This window comes from Megalops cyprinoides, chromosome 24 (assembly GCF_013368585.1).
Source record: "Megalops cyprinoides isolate fMegCyp1 chromosome 24, fMegCyp1.pri, whole genome shotgun sequence".
Classification (NCBI taxonomy): domain Eukaryota; kingdom Metazoa; phylum Chordata; class Actinopteri; order Elopiformes; family Megalopidae; genus Megalops; species Megalops cyprinoides.
The window spans coordinates 17,522,678-17,543,863 of NC_050606.1; the positions used below are offsets into that span (position 1 = coordinate 17,522,678).

The 21,186-nt window shown below is 43.4% G+C and overlaps 1 protein-coding gene across 1 annotated transcript in view; it reads right to left on the reverse strand.

Annotated features, from left to right (window-relative positions):
- Positions 1-11,343: 11,343 nt before the first annotated feature.
- The window catches only part of fbxl7 (F-box and leucine-rich repeat protein 7), a 67,730-nt gene continuing 57,887 nt past the window's right edge, over positions 11,344-21,186 (reverse strand). The window contains exons 3-4 of the mRNA XM_036519279.1: positions 15,470-16,084; positions 11,344-12,194 (exon numbers count right to left, since the gene is read on the reverse strand). Coding sequence (XP_036375172.1) covers positions 11,458-12,194; positions 15,470-16,084 — 1,352 coding nt within the window. The 3' untranslated portion in view covers positions 11,344-11,457. The remainder of the gene's footprint in view (positions 12,195-15,469; positions 16,085-21,186) is intronic.

Here is a 21,186-nt window from a genome sequence, read left to right on the forward strand (position 1 = left end):
AGAAGAGGAGGAGGCTGCTGGAAAAGTGAAGGATATGTTTGATTAACTTTATGCAACACTACACAAGACAAATTAATACATTCATGTTGAATAACAAATGTATTTACCTTATTGTGAGAAGTCAGATCCGTGGGCTTCAGTTTGACTTGACTTTCAACAAAGCTCTTCAAGCAAAATAGGAAATGCAATGACTTTTTTTATAGGAAAGTCCACAATAATATACAACTGGTCCCCACCCATCCAGATTTTAAACCAATGAAATCTAACATGTATTACCCATATTATCTAAGTTCCATCTCTGCTATCTGTCCATGATTACTGAGTAATGTAGCTATGTCAACCTCTCAACCCCCCCCCCCCCCCCCCCCCCAAAAAAAAAAAAAAAACAAGATGCCAGTTTTCAGTAGTACAGTACAGTACACTATCAGTTTTCACGCTTTTTAGTTCTAAACATCATGTACGATTACTAATGGTTAAACAGACAAACTGAGTAAGTACATGACATGTCGTAATTTGTGACGTGTCATAACATGTAGTAACGTTTAAAATCAAATCTTTCCTCTAATCCAAAGTCAACACACACCTTTTTACGACAGCTACAACCGTCAGAAAGTCATCAGAAGATAAAGGGTGATGTACACAAACAAACGAAAAGCATGCTATCTTTTTTTGTTTTGCGATGCAGAAAAAATAATACTTACTTGCGATGCTGACGGACATTCCAAGCTAACAAAAACCCACCTCTATGCATCCAAAATGCATCCTAAAAAAGAAAAGTATGAGGGAAAACCTACACGCACAATTAGCCTACACTTTGGTGGGTTGGTCACGAGAATTTTCAGCGCCATCGAATCAAGTGTAATTGTCCTGATTGATGTACTGCTGTCCAAAATTTGAGACAGTTATGCTCATGTGACCGTCGAGTGCCGCGATAATTGTCCAAATCTACCGTTTAACGTTAAGGAATCCATCTGAGCTGTCAATGGCCTCTATTCTCTTGTAAACACTTTAACACAAACGAACAAAAGACCGGTTTTCATGTATTTATAACGTGTCATGTCCTCTGCCACAGAAATGATGATGATGATGATGATGGTTTTAAAGATAAATAAATAAATAAAATAATAACAAAATGACAAGCATATGACAATGACAATAATAATAACATTTATTTCCAAAGTGATTAACAAAGAATTAAAACAAGGTAGAAAAAATATATTATGCAAGCAAGATACAAATCATTTTAACATGAACCATTAATAAGATCAAGATTAAGATAGATAATAATGTAGACGTATAAGTACAAGTAATAAGAGCAAGTAAAATAATAAAAGCATGTAAAAACAAAAGTAAGAATATGCAACCTAAAAGTCATCTTAAAAAGTGTTTTCAATTTGCTCTTAAAAGTCCTGTCTAATACGTTTGGGGAAGGTGTTCCCAAGTCTAGGGGTGTAAAAATAGAACACATCTCCTCCACTTCTCTTTAGATTTACTTGGGGAATGCATAGCAAATTAACTTGGCACAATCTGAGATCATTCTGTGGTTTGTAAACCAATAAGAGACCTTCAGATAAATTCTAAAACTAACAGTCAGTGGACAAAGGTTCTGTACCAGTTGCAGACTTTCAATGGTTTATTTAGGCAGACCAGAGAGTAGTGCATTGCTGTCCTGCTTGCAACAAAAGTATGACCTAAGATCTCTGCATTGGCCTCTCAGAAACATGGTCTAATACTGGATAAGCATCTTCAGTAAAAATATTCTTTTTAAAGATACTTTCAGTTGGTTCTGAAAAGTCAAATCTGCATATATAATCACCCCTAGATTCTTCACAATGCTGCTTAGGGAAACAGGTGCAAGGTTTTTAAGTAGTTTGTCTCTCTTTGTGTTTTAGAACTGGTGATTAGAACTGTGGTCAGTATGGGAGCCATTTCATGTACATTTTACATCATTATATGCTTTTGCTCTTAAATCTCAAAACAGTATATTCAGTACATTGAAAACACAGGATTGCTCTGTCAGCTTGTGTAAAGCCTTGGAAATGTGAAAGAATAATGGAGAAAATAAATTAAAAGAAAGGATGAGGTGGCTGTAATGACATTTACCAGACAGTTGCCTCTTTTCACAAAGGATGAGGGCAATTTGTATTTAAGAAAGTGGACAGTGTTCCTATATTTTGTCATGAAACCACCACAGCGTGCTTATTTATAGACACTTACAGTACCACTTATTGTGAATCTATTCTTATGGGCAATTGCCGTTTGACTCATTTTCCTTCCTCTTTTCCTGCTAAAAGATGCAGTCCATGTGTTCTGTGAGAAATATTCTGTGCCTCTTGTTTTCTTTACAGTGTTGTCTATATAGTCTATTTCTATACAGTATATATATATATCCCTGCAAGCATAACAAATTATGTGACACAGTTATACACGAAACGCCAACTTCAGGTTTTAGTGATTAAAACTTGGAGCTATTTCAGTTTTTATGGGTGGAAAAAGGCATTCCACTGGAGAACTGGGGCTGCTGGGAGTGCTGGTTCTGCACTTGAGTCCGTTCAATTACAGAGTGATTCAGCTTTTTTGTCATGAATTTTCCCAACTGAGGACATGTGCAGTGAACCTCAGACAGGACTGGAACACAGAACAAGCATGCACAGCATCGCAAAGAAGAACAGGCCACTCAGTTCACTGAGTTAGTGATGAAAATACCAGTGCATTTGCACATATTGTTTTGTTCTGCTTGCTTTTTATCTGAACTTCAGCTCAGTGTCCACATGGACCTCAGGGTCATGAAATGACAGCAGTGATACTAGCAATGACCATAACAAAGGTGATGATGCACAGACTCACGATAACAAATTCACTTTTTATTAGTCAAACATGGTACAAGGCCATCTCTGTGGGCTGCGTGAGTGATAATGCAACGTGTACGGCAAGTTGCCGTTAGCCTGTCGGCGACAACGCTACTTAACCAGGTCTCAGAGGGAGTGACGTAGCCGCTGCAACCACTCGGCTACCTGCTACCCGCTACCTAAGGCTTTACGCAGGACTCACACGAGCTACTTCAGCTCCGCTACACTTACATTTGCTGTCATAACATGGCTTTATTGTGATATCAGTCATCTTAATGACAGGCTTGTATTTGTGAGTAAATTGGTGTTTTTGACAATGAAAGCATATTTTGTAATGTGATAATACATTAAATTTGACACAGAGTATTGCTTAATACCTCTAGGGGATATTACAATGCAATGGAGTATCTGAAGGGGTGGGGAAGTGCTAAGACCATTACCTTGACTCGAAAAATCCACAACTGTGAAAGACAAGGAATGCCCTAAGCTACAGTGGCATTTACACATGACAATGAAGAACATAAATGATTGGACAAAGATTCTGGATGCGTGACAGAAACATTTCTGAGCCCTCTTGAGGCATCATTCATGAGAGATACATCCTCAGTACATGTCAACAGAGTCAATGTGAAATGGCCGAGCAGCACATTGCTGAAATGCTGAATAAGTTGACTAGCGGACAAGCATGAATTCTGAGCATTAAGAGAGGAAATATTTTGTCACAGGCGGTAAGGATGTGCGCTCAAGAGCACGCGTGCTGCGAGAGCTGAATTTTACTCCCGCAAAAACTACAGTATCAGCATGCATGAGTCGAGCGAACAAGCTCAAATTCAGCTCGAGAAACAAACAGTGGGGAACAAAAGGACAGTCACTTGTGCGGGACGTGAAAGGCATTCCGAGTACAGAAATCGAAGAAGTCGATCTGCACACACAGGCGACGCAGGAGCTGTGCACAGACACAAAAACATAAAAGACCCTCTCAGTCTGTTCTGTTCTTCACACGCAAAATCTAAATGCACTGCATACGGTCGCTTGGAAGTCATGTGGTGAAAGAGACCACTTTGTTAGAGTCAGCTGACCAAACACTGGATGTCATGTGGTACACCTCAGACGTGAACTCATCACATAATAACTGAAACAAATGGTTGACCTAACATGGTCACTAGATACTGATGGGCTGGTCAGCTATGACCTCAGACACACAGCGAAATGCCAGTTAGACACAGGATCAACTGCAAATGTAATAAGACACTGTGAATTTACGTGACTCACACAGGACAGCAATGCAGAGCTTCAGACCTACAAAGCCACTCTGAAACTGTGTGATGATAGCCTGATAAAGCCAAAAGTAGAGTACAGTCTCCAAGGAGACTGTAATGGCAACATGTATATGTTGAAGTTCCAGCTCATTCAAACATCCCAGATCGCCCTGCTCACAGCTGAAACATCTGTCATATGTCATCAAATGGCACACATGTCACCCTGAAAACCTTTACTGAGTCGTAAGGCCATAATTCCCCAGTGATTTATTGTTTTTGATCTTTTTTCTTTTTTGATCTTTTGTGTTTGAACTAACACCCCTCTTAAGTTCAGTGATAGAGATTTGTCTGTCACACACATATGGTTTTAAAATCATTTATACCCACTGCACAGCCTTTGATAGACGCTAGAAAGTAGACATCTGCTGGAGCATTCGTTACTACCATATAATTTTCCACAGAATTCTGATACATATTTGGAAATATCTTTAGGGTTTTCATTTTTCTGACAATTCATGTCAGGTTTGTGAAGAGGAGAATTCACTGTTCTTTTTCTCTAGATTACGAAAATATTTTGTTTTCTTACCCTCTTCATGCTATTTTCCCCTTAACCTTACAAATACTCCATCTGCTTTTTATTCATACATCTGATCCAGTGCTAATTGGAACTTAAATTAATTACTCTGCAATAAAAATATCTAATTGAAAAATGGCTGATTGGGGCTGGAGGAAACAGAATAAATAGTCTTGGAGCACCATCTCCTGAGTATGCAATAAAAGGAACACTAATGAAATGTTATCTTAAAAAGGAAGAAATTGTCATCACTAATCATATTTGCTGTACAGTTATATTTGATTCAGCAAGTTCCCATGGCCTTGTTTTCACTTTGACGTTGCCTGCTTGCTTTCATCCAGTTACTTATCACATTACAAACTGGAGGGTTTTCGCGCTTTCAGATCTATACACTCAGGCAACCTCTTTAATGTTTTTTGTTAGCCGCTGTTAGCCGCTTCTGTAATCTCTTGTAATTTATGCAGATGTCTGCATTTTCCTAGCCATCTCTTTAGCTTCTTTATCATGTACTTCACAAAATGATCCTGAGCCTAGCGCAGATCTCGTAAATTGGATAACTGGCCAAGAAAGGCAGGAAATACTCAGTTTCGATCTCTCTGACCCTCTCCTTAATAATCCAATATGTGCAGTAGTTGGGCGTGTGTTTTCTGAGAAAACAGGGTGGCTCTGCTCACCTCTTCCCCCAGAACAACATTCTCCTCTTTCAAGGAACAGTTAGTCTTCTTCCCCTCTAGCCACCTCTTATAATCGAAGCAGATTTCTGCAATATCTTTGGCCATGCCCTTTAGCTCCATGACCATCTGCTTCAGCTGCAGGTTCTGCTGAAGCAGGAGCTCAGCCAGACCCCAGTACAGACCTCATACAATAGAAATCTGGCAAAGAAAGGCAACAGATATTCATTTTCAATCTCGAAAGCTTCTCAATAGCCCATGAGCAGCAGTGTATGAAGTTGTCTGAGAAAATAAGTTTGTTTTAAGCATATAACCAGTCTTCCTGTCCATCTCTTAACATAGAGTGTTGTCCTTACATTAAGTCTTCAGTGTGAGAGCTACTGAGTTATTGGGGTTGCGCATTGCGAGTTATGCATTCTAAAAGTTTAAGGTTGCGGCTGCATTAAATCACAATGATGCATTTTGGCATGTTACCCACTTTTTCAAATGTTACCTGTTTTACATACAGAAGCAAAAAAGTTATTCTAATCACAAGTACTGCCCTAAGTAGCAGCACTACTACCTATGGAAGCACTCAATGCGACCTGGGTGGCTTTATTCTTTTTTGGTAACCGTTTCACTTCTCTGTCTCACTGAATCCAATCACCCTTTTCTGCTGCCAAGGGGGCAAGAGCAGCACCTTCAATGACATTAACAGAAGATGTTTATTAATTGGGAAAATGGTATCAGTGTGCTTGTGGTAGAGGTGAAAAACAGATCAATTGCCTCAGACAGGTTAATGTGCCATGATTTGCAGTGGTTGCCACTAGAGGGAGCACCATCTTCAGTGACATGTTTCTGGGTGGGTAAAATTAAAACCTTTTACAGTGTCACAGATAATTATGAAGTATAGCATGGCAAAGAAAATGTTGTTCATAAAAACATTAATTAATTAAATTAACATTGTTAACATTGACATTAACATTGTTAATTAAAATTCTCACAGGTACAATTTCTCAGATGTAATTATTAAACTAACACTTCTTTGATCATAATAGTTTAATTTCTTCATGGAAATAGACTGCTTCTGTAAAAGACATGAGTACGCAACCTGATCATGCATCACACGACATGTCATTGAGTCATTGAGTGGGGTGAATCTTACCTGGGGAGGTGGGTCTATCATGAATCTGTTCCACAATGGCTGAGACTGAATCCTGAACCCCTCAAACAGGTCAGCCACTACCAAAATTTCTTGGTCTTCCTCTTGTTCTTGGTTTTAGGCCTGGTCTATTCACAGCTGAGTCATTCCAAACAGACACATGGCCATTGTAAAGGTTTTAAAGGTGAAGAATATCACTGATAAAAACAAGTCACTAGTAACCAAATGGCAGACCTAACCTGGGCTGACAGTGCTTATAGAGGTGTTCCCAGTATCACTGAATACAAAGCCTTACTCAAATGCCACTCAGGACATTTCTCAAAGAGTTACAGGTAACTGGCAAAATAAAGGAAACACCAACATAAAGTATCTTAATAGGGCATTGGGCTGCCACAAACTGCCAGAACATCTTTAATGCACTTTGGAGTAGATTCTACAAGTGTATAGAACTCTATTGGACGGATGCAACATTTTCCCATGAGAAGTTCCATCACTTGGTGTTTTGTTGATAGTGCTGGAAAATGTTGTCTCAGGCACCTCTCCAGAATCTCCCATAAGTGTTCAAATGGGCTGAGACAGTCATGGCATATGGTTTGCATCGTTTTCATGGTCATCAAACCATTCAGTGACCGCTTGTGTCATGTGGATGGAGGCATTGTCATCCTGGAAGAGACCGCTCCCATCAGTACAGAAATCTTTTACCATACCAGACCCACACCATACCCACACCATAACACTGTGGCCAGAACCCTTCACTGTGGGAAACAAGCACTTAGGCCTGTAGGCGTCTTTTGGTGTGTGCCACACATGCACTCCTCTGCTAGTTGAGAAAAGGGTGAAAGATGACTCTTCTGACCATATGACTTTCTTCCACTGCTCATCAAACCACTGCCTGCATTCTTTTCGCCACTTCAGTCACAAACATGCATTTGTAAGCGTGACGCAGAGGTTCATGCCCTGGGACATAACCATAGTATCCCTCCCTGTGAGGTCCTCCACAGACTGCTCTTGATTGAACAGCCACCTCGCGTCCTTGATTGATATTTGCAGTCAAATGATTTAGAATTGCTGGCCTTAAGCACTGGCCCTGGAGTAATTTGTCTGCATGATACGTTCATTTCAATTTAACTTTGTGAATAGCAGTGGCAGTTGGGCGTGTTTGTTTAATGTACTCAGTGTAACCTAGCTACACTGTGTCCGTACATCCCTGAGTGCGTTTCGTGTGTGTTTGCTCAGGCCCTCATTTTCACCAGTAGGGCTGCCAAAGGGAGGGGAGCTGTCTTGAGTGGGCGGTCATTGCGGCCAGTTGGAGTGAGGTCATGCGAGGTCATGTTACTGTAATCGGTGGTGTGGTGCTGTGTGCATGGATGCGCTCCGAGAACAAGAGAGAGCAACAGCAGCCAAGCTTTATTACAGAGTGATTCAGCTCAAGGTCATGCAGAGGCCAGACAACGGGAGATGTACAAGGTTTTTTTATGCTGCAAGTCATACAGACACAAGGCGGCACAGTGAAGCAGACTCACTGGAGGACGTACGCTACTCTGCTAACATTATCCGAGATCCGAGATTATCCGAACTTGCAATCGGTTGACGCATTGCAGGCTGCCCTTAAATGGTGAGACAAGGAAACCCTGTCTGACTTGCCCACGCCTAAGCCCAATGGAGCAAAGCCAATTTGTTCTGCCACTGTGGGCTCCATGTCACTGTCAGCAGATGAGACAGGTAGGATTGCACCTGGGCCGTACAGCTCAGGCTTCTGACCGCTCAAGACACTGAGCACGCAAATGTCACAGTGTGTATCATTGTGCCACTTGCATGCTCAATGTGTTCCTCGAAAGGCATATCTCATTGGCTGAGCAGTGAATGTGAAAGGTCATTTTTGCATGGCAGTGTGGTGTTCTTGGGATGACAGTCATGCCAGTCAGCCAAGATACACTAGACTAGAGGCACGTTGCAATGCCTATACAGGACAGCCAAGTCCTTTCTTGGGTGTTGGATGACTCTTTGATGTGACACAAAATTGTTCTGGGACCCAAGACAAGACATGAAGTGGGATGTGGTTTGTAGAGCATGACACCATGACATCGTTAACACGAACAGCACTTTGGATCTCTTCCTGCATGACATCACACCTCAGTGTGATCTCAGTGATGCCAAAGTGACCACACCTCCAGACCTCAGTGATGTCACAGTGATCCCAGATGCAAGGTGCAATCTTTGAATCCTATATGTAATGAAAATGTAATGTAATGTAATTGATATGTGCATTAACTGCTTGACTTTCGCTGCTAGTTGGTGAAAAGTACATGTTTCAGTTTTTACACATGAAAATTTCATTATAGAATATATTATAGTTTTGTGAACATTGGTAATTAAAACATCATTGACTATAATACTGGCATTGGGATGAATTTAATTCATGTGGCACAGAACAAATTAAAAAGGTAATATACTGCATATTGCCTCTTGGATGGAACTAAAATTACTGCAGTTTATGAAATTTCATTTATTTAAATTGCTCATATTCACTGCTCATAAGAGAACACTTTTTTTCCGCACTAGAAGTTTATTCCCTGTGAGATGAACTCACAAAAGCTTTAAAATGACAGACGGAATACAGTGTCATCTATGGCCTCGTGCTTGGAACACCTAGGAATATTTTGTATAATTTTGCCCTCTTGTGGAAATAAAAGAAACTGCACACTGCAACCTGTACTACTGATTTCAAAGACAGCAAATGGAACTTGCAGCTTGTTGTTCTTGGATAAAGCTTAATACACATTTAGTTTATTGTATATTTTAGCACTGGAGAGTACTCAACTGCTATTCAAGGCTATTTGTGTACCTGTTTGGGTGTTGAATAGCAGTAATGGCTGGAATTTAGGAAAAAAAACGAAACCTACCATTTGATCACTTATTCATAACTTTCCTTTGCCAAGAGACTATTTGCAACAGTTGGTAGGTGATTTTTTTAAACTCTTGGGATTTTGTTTCAGCTTAATCTACTCAATGTGTGGTCTGAGGTGTTTTTAAAGAGTTCCAGATGTGTTGTAGGGTGTAACACCTTTTAAAGGAAATCCAGCACTGATGCAGTTAAATTGGTCGACCAGTAGCTTCCTTTAGCCTAATTAACTCCCAGAACCCCCATCCCCGCTACCCCGCCCCCCCCCCCCCCCCCAAAAAAAAACTATAGCAAAGTACACCTATTCTTCCTGTGATATGACCAAAAATTGTTTTTTTTATTCTAAATCTAAAATCTTAAATCTAGATACCTTGTATTTCCTAAATGACCCTTTTGCATTCTACCTAATCATTTCACTGCAGTGTAACTTAATAGATACTCTATAACAGTCGAACCAAGAGACAAGTCTGGTTATGTTAAAGTTTGATAACGTTAAATATAATGTGAAATACAAAGAAGATTACTTCTCAAGTCTTTCTTGCGTCAAAAGAATGAGAGTTCAGTGAGGACCAAGCGGTAGGTTTCAATGACTTTTATTAGGATAACATCTGCAAACCTGTCTCCAAGGCAACACGGTTCAGCCGGGTCTTCTTTTTATTTGGTTCCTAGACATTTCATCATACATATCAAACATCGCCCTCATGTCAGAGGATACTGACCGGAGAATCTCAAACACTGCTCTTCGTAATCCAAACCACCAGAACACCGTCGCGTGCACTCAGCACATTGAGAACGTGATTGTCTGAAGCGTGCTGTAACAGCAAAGATACACAAGTCTTCGTAACAAAAGTGAGACTGTACAGGGCTTCCTAAAGCAACCCAAACCAAACAAAACAAACAAAAAAAACACAATATAAAATCGACCATAGGAAAATATTAACAATGGTTAGCAAGTAGCACGGAGTTCTAGCATGGAATGTAAATGATTCAGAAACGGAATTTCACACCTTGAGTGACTTAAGAAGTTTGGGGAGGCCTAAGATTTTGACCCATAATCTCATGTTTTTCGACATATGGTCAGTCATTAGTGATAACAAAGCAAAAAGAACAATCGGTGAAACGGTTTAAATGTCCCCGTATGCAGTGTTCATCATTGTTGCTCGGTCACTATTCAGTTCTGTCCGCTAAGAACTCTAGCACAGTACAACAACAGGTATAATTACAGCAAAACCCTTTATTATTGTAACGCACTGCTGGGGGTCCACTCTGAATGAGCCAAGTCAAAATGTCCAAATTTAATCTACATTTTCCCTAATTCAATCATGTCAAAGTAATAAGATGCCACGTTACATCAGTGATCGTTTTGACACTTTTCATATTACTTGCTTGAAGATTTGTGTCTGGAACTATCTTGTAACAGTTGCAAAATGCTAATCTGCAGATTAATTGGTCCTTTGTTGTGAAGGTAACAGAACCTTTCGGTGATTTAATTATGCAAATCAGTTAAGTAGCAAATCAAGAGTATTGCATTGTGTTGCTGCGTAAAGATATAAGACTGTACAAATATGTCGCCGGAGAGCAGAAAAAAACATGGCTGCCACAGATTAAGTAAAAAATGATGTGTGTCTTAATTACAATGCCTTTATTTGCATCTTCCTTATAATTGATATAAGGATGTTATGGCTGTTTTCTACTTGAGGTGCATTGTTTTCAGAATTGTTTCATTCTTGGACAGTTCCGACACAGTCTGTGGAGGGAGAAGAAAAGAATTAACTTAAAGGCAAAGCCTGATGAAGAAAGTCATTGGAAAAATACATACATAAATACTAGTGTGTTGTGGAAGTGGTCCCAAAACAATAGCATTTTTGCCAACCATGCAAATAAAAAAGCAAGTATTGCACACCTTTCCCATATGAATCTTCAGTGCCCTGCCCCCCCCACCAACCAAACACCCCCCCCATCATGAAAAGTGTAAAAAGATCAAAGACGGGGATATTAAACCGGTCTCCTTCTCTGCCCTGCCCCTGTCCATGGCCCCGCCCCGTCCCCGCCCCCACGCACTCAGAAGAAGGCGGGGTTCGTGTGCTCGATGACGCAGCGCTTGCAGTGGCGCTTGACGAAGCGCAGCGCCTCCAGCGGCACGTCGCAGTCCTGCACGTTGAGCAGCTGCAGGTCGAAGCAGTTGGCCGCCACCACCTGCAGCCCCCGGCCCGTGATGCTCTCGCACGACTTGAGGCTGAGCCGCTTCAGGTTGAAGCAGTTGAGCGCCAGCAGCTCCAGCCCGGCGTCCGACACCAGCGGGCACTTGCCGATGTCCAGCGACTTGAGCTTGGGGCAGCTCTTGGCCAGGTGCTCCAGGCCGTGGTCCGTCAGGCCCTCGCAGCCGCGGGCGTTGAGGTAGCGCAGCCGGCTGCAGTACTTGGCCACGTAGCGCACGCCCACGTCGGTGATGCGGCCGCAGTGCGCCACGCTCAGGTAGCGCAGGCGGCCCTCCAGCTTGGCGATCTCGCGCAGGCCGAAGTCGCTGATGAAGCGGCAGTCGCTGACGCTCAGCTCGCGCACCGACGGGCAGTAGATGACCAGGTAGCGGAGGCCCTCGTCGGTCAGCCGCACGCAGCGGCGCAGGTAGAGGTGCGTCAGCTGGGTGCAGTGCGCCGCGATGGTGTGCAGGCCCTCGTCCTCCAGGGCGAAGCAGTCCGTCATGTCCAGGTAGCGGATGGAGATCTGCTGGCCGTGCATGGGCAGGAGCTTGAGCGACACCTCCCGCGTCAGGCTGATGCAGGTCACCTTCGAGCAGCCTGGGGGACAGAGGAGGGCAGGGGTGAGTGGCAGGAAGTCTGCAAAAAACTGCCTCCACATATAGTATGGCGTAATGGTCACCATGTCCTTTTGCGGGGAGAAAAAAGCTATACAATCCTTCAGTAAGTAAGCAAAGTCCTTTCTTGCAAGTGCGTGCTGAAAAATGTGAGCCAGCAAGGTTATGTGAGGTGTAGTGGGAGCATGGTTCAAAACCAGAACGTGGCTGGTTCGATTCCCAGGTGGGAACTGCTGTCGTAGCCTTCCAGACAGACCCTTACGAACAGAGGCAACCAGTTTAAAATGCAAGACGTTCGGGAGTTCTTGGACTCACAATTCAGTTCAAGTGTTTTTTTTCCCTGATAAACACATCAGATTATCAAATTCCATTATGATCGAGGCACTTGACCTGAATCAATTTTGTGAATGTCCTGCTGTATAATTAGAAAAATGTCAGTTATGTAAATATCTCTGAATAGAAGTGTCTGCTACATAAATAGTGTAAGACAGGTGTACGGCAGTTTGGAATGTTATTTAGAACATTTTATTTAGATTGTAGTTAGTTCTAAATACACATGGCTTATTTGTGTGGCGGCCTAATGTATACAGGTTCACTCTCACTGTTTACAAATGACGTTGCCTACTGATTAGTGCAGCTGAGCAGTTCTGTTAACTAGTAATTCGGCTGAATTTATTTTGTTGAGAGTACAACAGCATTTTAACCTGAATTGCTAACTGTAACCCTGAGGTTGGTGGGAGTCCATGGTTTGAACCACCACCCCATACAGCTGTGTTTAACAGGGAGAACAAAGAGGATTCCCTCTTTGGGTGTCTCATATGTTGCGGCTCAGTGATGTATACCTCTCCAAAACCGAGATCGTTCATAGCTTAGCGCTTGTAAAAGCAGGCGCTCTGAATAATTCAACACTCTGATCCCAGTAGCGTTACGCTCTTTTGCAGACCAAAGAAAACAAAGACTCTATTATGCTGGTTATTGTTCCTCGAACGGTTTGAATAATAGGAGCGTATTTTGCATCGGCCGCGTCAGGATCGTTAAGCTCAGCCGCTGAAACGCCCGCTAACACAAAACAGGGGGCTCCACCGCGGAATATGGAAGCAGAAAATTACTGACTGTGGGGAGCGTGCATGCACCACACTCCTCTGGGATCTTGTGTTTTCAAGGGAGGGGGGGGAGGGCGGAGGTAAAAATCTCCAGATGTTTCTTTTACCTGTCGCTCTTCATTGGTTCATAAAGTCCCGCGCTGTCGCGGTGGACCTGTGATGTAATTGCATCTGGCCTATTGAAAAGGTTTCGGTTTTCCTGCACCCTTCTTTTATTGCGCCATCTGAAACGTTCACACCGAGATTCTTCGGGAAGGAGGTTACATTATAACAGGGATGTTAAACACTTTGGGTGTTGAGAGACTACTTCAAAAGGTGTTGGCTCTTTCTCACTCGGCCTGCTAGCCCTATAAAACCAGGAAGCCGGGGGGGGGGGTGTCTGCTTGTAAGGGATGAAATTGGTAAAACAACACATGCGTGATGTCACCCGACAGAGGGAGGGTTTGTTGCATGCATGCGCACATAAAAAAGATTAGTCAGAGGAGGAGAGCTGAGCTACAGAGGGACTGCAGCTGGAGAGCACGATTCCCAGAGAGAAAAACAAGTCGAACAGGAAGCTGAGGGCAGGAAGTCAGAAATAAAAACCCCAGGAAAAGGCCTGGAGGAGCAGCAGTGCCGTTTCCCTGATTAGCTGCGTTCCAGATCCCTTGATCCCTTCTCCCCACACCGCCACTGATCAGGGAATAGTACTGATTGAGTGTTCACTGAGTAACAGCAGTGACTGAAGTGCTGAGCGCTGGTCTCAGATCAGCACTGCTGGGAGGGATGGAGGGAGCAGTTTTAAACACAGTTTGAGTACTCTGAATCTTAGGCCTTACTTCTAGATGCCCAGACAGAAATCCCTCTTTGTTTCATTTGATAGGCATAAGTTTTCTCTCACTGATTGCTTAAGAGTGCCACCATAATAAACAATTATGGTTGTTTCTAAAACAAATGGGTAGGATTCTTTTTGCCTTTCTTGTTCACAGAGTTTCATCAGTTCCACTACATCGTTGCTGTCACTGTGGTAGCGTCTCTGTCCTAATGAGCACAACAGACCGGTGCCCCCTCTCCTTGAAGCCAGGAACCAGGTTCGTCTCAAGGTAAGCCTTCCCTTTCTTCTGAGAAGTCAAAGACTGGCAGAGGCTCCCAGCACCTCTAATATGTTTCCCAGTTTAGGGAGGAAACCGGGATTACTAGGAATTAGTCTAGGAGGAGAAATATCCCTGATGTCTTGGAATGATATATAAGCTCAGCAATTCTGCTGCGTGTCTAGAATGATGAGCTGACATTTGACTCCTGGAGTCCATGTTGCTCTGGATTTTCACTGCGATTGGACTCCGATATGGACAATTTGAAGAAGAATTCGTATAACACGTCTGCCCGTTGATTCTGAAAGTACTGAATTTGGAGTCTGCTGATGCTTTGTGGTTTACAGTGACATTTACAGATACTCAATAGCTCAGTTTTGACATACAGCGCTGGTACACCAGTATAAATAGTGTTGAGATTGATGTCTGTGAATGACAAAACACAACTACTGTGGCATGAAAATTCCTACAAAGCTGGTAAAAACATTCATATTTTTTTACAGCAGTCTCGCTATGATTGACTGTGCAGAGTAGACATGGTGGTGTCAGTTTGCGAGTTCTTTGTAACCTAAAACAAGCTAGGAAGACATTCCTCGAAATGGAACGCTGTTGGACACAGCAGCGCACTAATGTGGCATAAACGCCAATGAAACTGGTCATTTGCGGCTGGGTGTTTGTGCAGTGCTGTGGCTGGGACGACAGCGAGGGGATCAGAAGCCAAATGAGTTACGAGAGACTTACTAAAAGGTGAATGAGTTCCTCAGGGTCAGAAGAGCGTGTAGCACAAGGACAGGCAGCAAACGGGCAGCAGTGTGGCACAGCGGTAAGGAGCAGGGCTCATAACCAAAATGTTGCTGGTTCAATTCCCCACTGTAGCACTATTGCTGTAGTCTTGGGAAAGGCAATTAACCCACACTTGCCTAAGTAAATATCCAGCTGTATAAATTGATAAAATTGTAACCTAGATGTATGTAAGTCGCTCTGGATAAGAGTATCTGTTAAATTACAATAATATAATGCAATGTAAATGGCAGAGAGGGGTGGATGTCTGGTTGTTGTGGGGCAATCGGAGCCAGGCCGCTCACCTGAGACGTCTAGGTGCTCCAGGTTGGGGCAGCGGGACACCACCTCGAAGACGGCCTCGTTGGAGACGTTGTAGCAGCCGGCCACCTCCAGCCGGCGCAGCTCCGGGCAGCACTGCGCCACGGTGAGCAGGCCGCGGTCGGTGAGCCGCCGGCAGCCGCTCGCCACCACCGTCTCCAGCGTCAGGCACACGTTGGGCGTGTCCTGGCAGAGCCGGCGCGTCAGCACCCGCAGGGCGCGGTCGGCGTGGAGCAGGTCGCCCGTCAGCCGGATGCTCCGCCAGAGCCGCGGGTCCCAGGCCAGGTTGTACCAGCGCCGGCAGACCCGCGCACAGCGGCACAGCTGATTGGTGGGCAGGTGGGAGAAGATCTGCAGGAAGGCGTGGTCCGGCAGGAGGTCGATCGGCGCAAGCTGGTCCTTCAGGGGGCGGGGCCGGGACTGGAGGCGGAGCAGGCCAGCTGGAGGGGCATGCACCATGGCCACGGTCTCCCCGGTGACGGAGGAGGAGGAGGTGGAAGAGCCATTGGACAGGACTGGGGGCAGCAGGGGGGAGGAGCCAGGGGGCAGGATGAGGGCGGGGCTGGGCGTGCTCACTGTGCGCATGCTCAGATCCGAGTCTGGAGAGAGAGGGGGAGAGGGGGCAAAGGATATATTTATTCAGTGGGTCTTCAATTTTTGAATTCACAAAGAAGTGGGAAGCATACAATAGTGCTGAGGAATCAAAATTTGTAGCTAGAGGATGTGAATCTTGAGTGGGTCTTTCGCTGGGTATTTTGGTGGGTATCCTGCCAGTTTCAGCTCACTTTAGGTAGCATCTGGCTGTTTAAATTATTATGCAGGATGTAAATTACAGAACTACAAACCAAAAAAAGAGCAAAGTTTATCGAAAATGCACGGAGCATTATGTGAAGCTGTTCTTAGGTCTTCGTATCTTCAGATCCAAGGCACATATTCCTGGCAATGAGCACCTTGGATCTGAAGATAATTAGACCTAAGCGCAGCTGTTTGGACAGAGGAATCCACTGAGCAAACAGATACTTCAGTGCAGCTTATGAACACAGTCAGTTAAAGTGAACATATACTTTGTGCTCATCGCTCGTTTGAGCTAAACCTAAAGAAAACCTAAACTGAAGTGCTGAAAACAGACATGGTGATATAATAATGATTCAAAGGGTTATGTTCAATTCAATTCAATTCAATTCTATTCGTGTAGTGCTTTTTACAACACAAGTTGTCACAAATCAGCTTTACATTGTTAACGGGCCTGAGACCCCCTGAGAGCAAGCCTATGGCAACAGTGGCAAGGAAAAAACTCCCTAATTAACAGGAAGAAACCTTATGTGTATGAGATGTGTCTAGTTTAAAATGATTGATTCCTCTTTAGGGGTGCATTCAGGTCATTTCCACTCAGTAAACGCCACAACACCCTGCACAACTTTTTAATGAAAAATATCTATTTTTATATTCAGCCCAGAGACTCTGGACTATGTCCCGGTTGTGGTATTTGGAGTTTATAATTCGCTGGCATGGATTCTCCCCCCAACCCAAACTGGGAGAGAGAACCCTACAGTGCTGTCTTTCCAGCCGGTCTCATTTCAGAGATTTATGCCCAATAGTAGTCGAGGACATATAAGCCATCAGTAAAAGGAGGTCATAAAAACCTCAGAACTCTGCCGGGACACCTTCCAACCACTGTTTTCTAATTGGTGGATACAATGCAGCCCCTGCTCTGGGATTTCCAGTGTCGGCAGTGAAACTCTTGTGTGACGGGGAGGTGAGACATCCGTTGGTGCCACAAGAGATCCCTCTGTTACGGCCCCAGAAACGTCTGGGGAAATTGTGTGTGCGCTAATTTGATTCGTTGATGATGAATGATTGATTGACTGATTGACCAAAAGCAGGCTGAAAGAACCAGTCAGAGGAAGACCCATGTAGTAAGAAAGAATGAACGATTGACTAGGTGTGACATCATACAACGTCTTGTTAGCCCCACAAAAGCCTACATGTGTGCCATGAAGCTTATTGATTGTGAATCAAAGATTGCAACTGATAGTTAAGCCAATAATGCCATACAGACAGTACAGCAAAATGAAGATCTAATTTCACTGAAAAAGGTTGAAAGTCAATAACAAAATTTTAGTCAGCAAAGAAGCAGAAATATCTTCACTGAAAGTAAGGCTTTTGTTTTAATTAATCCCCTCTCAAGGTTAACAACCTCTTTCTGGAAGTTACATGTTATAGTCCTCTTCCCTGCCAGAAAAAAAAAACAAACTTTCAGAGCTGGTTTTCATATCTTTTCCTTCTTCAAACGTTCTCAGTTTATGACTGGACTGCAAAAGCTGGTCAGGTTTGTTTAAACTGGGCATGGTAACAACAGATGAAGTCAACCATTGGATTTTTAAACAATCGAAAGGCTGCAGTAGTTGCAAAACACAAGCGCTCTTTTCTTCTCCCTCTGAAAACAACACTAAGGTTGCACTTCTCGTTTGGCTTCGCCTTTCATTCTGGCTCCTCGAGATGTGGTTTTCTCGAGCAGAGCATTTTTAAACGGTTTACTTTTAGCGTATTGTCCAAATGTCAGCAAATGGCACATTAATCTAACAAAACCATTATGCTGCTCGTTGTTTACTCCCATAAGCCATTGGCTTTCGCTTCTCAACACTCGTCCGTAACCCATTTCAGATTAAGCTCATAAGCAGGACTTCCTGTGAGAGAAACGAAGTTGAAAACACAGGGGTCTAGCGTGACCTTCCCATCGCGTGCTTACCAACAGGGTAGCCATTAATTACAAAAGTATACTGCTATCAGATTTCACAAATGGAAAAACACAAACGCCATTAAAAGCACACACACACTCGACCATAAACCCCAACTCTCTTAGCCTGTTTTCACGCTTTTGCTTTTTATTGCTTCATTGCAGTTTATTCGTTTTTATCGTTCTTTGACTTTTTTTGTTAGTGAAGTTGGCTACCATTCTCTTTTGAGGGGCGCTGCAGGCCTTCTGTCCTTTTGTGTGTTTTTTTTTTTTTTTTTGCTCTGATATAAAACCAAGGACCTGCAGCTTTGAGGGCGTCTGGTGTGGGAGACAGGGCCAGGGAACATGGCTGCGTCCCAGTATGAGTGGACAAGGGAGGTGTAAGTGAATGAGTCCATACACACAATTCTAAATGAACCGGTGGAAACTGTGACATCTGGAAATCACGTTGGAACTGTAATATTAACAGGGATGATACTGCTACATTACTGTGTGCTTCAGTAAACTCATAAAACTGAACTTGTGAATTAACGGTTTTGGACCAAGCTACTCATTAGCCAATTATCACAAATCTGAAAGTGTGTTTTAACACACATTTTTAAATATTACACTCTCTTATGCTCAGTCCCTTTTATTGGAAATTCCACAGAAGTAATGCTAAATGCAGAAAAGAAAAAAACTAAACACTTTTGAAGGAATGAAAATATTACTTCAATTCTAGATGCCGTCTCCCAACAATCGTCCATTTTTAGCACTGTAACAACCAAAATGTTACTTTGCCTATAATTGGTATTGGAGTCAGTGGGCTTGCTAAACTTGCAGCAAAGGGTGCTGTTTGTTAATAAGATAAAAATATCCAGGTGATACCAGTCGGTTTGAGCACTGAAATCCAGCCATCACTGAAGCTGTTTGTCACAATTTCTGGTCGCGTGTAAATAAAACCACTCCACCTGATGGGACCAGTGTTTTGTAATTGTGTGGTAAAATGGTAAAATTCAGTACCGTGAAATGGGGACTTTTCCATGCAGTAAAATTCACAAAGAATGATCTCATGCAAGCAAATACTTTAAGAGTGTCAGACAAAAAGGAACTATAGGATCTCTGACCAATCCGAAGCGCACACCCAAAACAGAACCAGCCCATAATCCCCTCTCATTGGCCCTTCATGGTTGTCCGTCACAGATCTAAAAGGGCTTGACGAGTGTAAGAAACATGGCAGAACCTCCACCTTGACAATCACAGGGTTATGTGGAGCTATTACCAAATAACCAACTGGCTAGGGGATGGTTCTGGACTGGGCCTCGATCAAAGGGAGAAATCATAGGCAAGTAAATGTTCCTCTTTCCTATTTGGGAAACTTCTGTCTGACATGGTGCCATCTGGAAGAGCACTGGGGGCAAGTGAGCAAAAATGTTGTTTGGGACGCAGTGATGTCTGCTTACGTCGCACTGGCCACGGAGAGCGCTTATTTGTCACGCAAATCCTCCATGACCCAGCTAGAGTTCCCTCTGCATCAGCACTTTCTTACTCATTTGTTCAGTGCTCAAAGGCTCCAGGAGACATGCCAAGCTTACTTTAACTCACACAGAACAGAATGACAGAAAGAAAAAAAAAACTGGGCAATAGAAGTCACCCCTCCTACCCCCATACACACATTCACACACACCCCTGTACTGGCACAGTTTAAGTAAGGTGTTTAAACAAACACACAGCTGTGACACACACCATAGTATTCCATATAAGGGGCAGTCAGATCCCTATTGGGAAAAAAGACCCAGCCTCTTGAAGAGGCCCCACCCTCCGCACACCCTCCCACTGGCACTTCCCTCAACCACATTCCTGCTCTGTGCCGCACGTCCCCCCCCCCCCCCCCCCCAGTTCCAGTCCAGTGATGCCATAAGTCGTCGGGTGGCCACCCCCATAAAAAAAGAAACATTATAGAGACACGCAAAACACATCAGCCCGGGGGAAAGGGGGTGGAACGCGTCCAGTCGAAAGAAAAGAAAGACGCAAAGAAAAGCAAGGGGAAAAAAGGGAGGGAGAGTGAAAGACACACGGGGTCTTCTTGGGACATTCTAATTGGGAAAATGAGTCTGTCAGAGCTCGGACTGTCTGAGCTACTAATTGCGGCAGACCAAACAGTATTCACTGGCCAGCCGACGAGCCAGGCTTCATGGCTCTGTGGTAGTGTCTTTGGAGGAGTGGGAGAGCATTATTCTGCCAAAATTCAATCAGATGGAAGTTTAGCATTAAACAGAAGTGTGGACCGTGGTGGGCAGAACACTGGAGTCTGGACCCAAAGGTCATTGGTTCTAATCCCAGGGACCAAACCACTGCTGTATCCTTGAGCAAGGCATTTAACTTCAATTGGTAAAGTACAGATACAGCTATATTCATGGATGACATGAGTTTGTAAGATATTTTTTTTTTCTGAATGAAGTGCCTTTCAAACGAATGTACAAAGACTGACTGCATAAATGCATCTGTTGATCTGCAACTGCTTGGCAAAAGTGAAAAGGAAATATTGTTTGCACTTTGTTGTGGCCTCCAGGATTTCCATTATTTATTATATTATTTAAAACAAGAAACGGAAGGCACGATTTATGCAGTCTTCATTAGATAAAGACTTTCAAATCCTGAGTCATGGGAGAATGTGCGTGAACTATCATGGGCTGTCAATCACTGACTCACACGAACTAATCAAAACACTTCCATAGTGAAGCACTATGATTGGTTCAAGCATGTGAGTCATTGATATACATTACTAGCATATTTGCATTCGTGTGCAGACAGCCAACAGTAGTGCATAAACCCTGTACTGGGGCTTTTGCTTTGAAATGGAGATATTATTTCCAGACCCAGCAGTGTAGCCTCAGGCTTAATGAGGGGGAACAAGCAATATCTGACACATGTCAGTCTTTAAGAGCCAGATCCTAGTGTATCCAACCAATCATGATGCCCAAT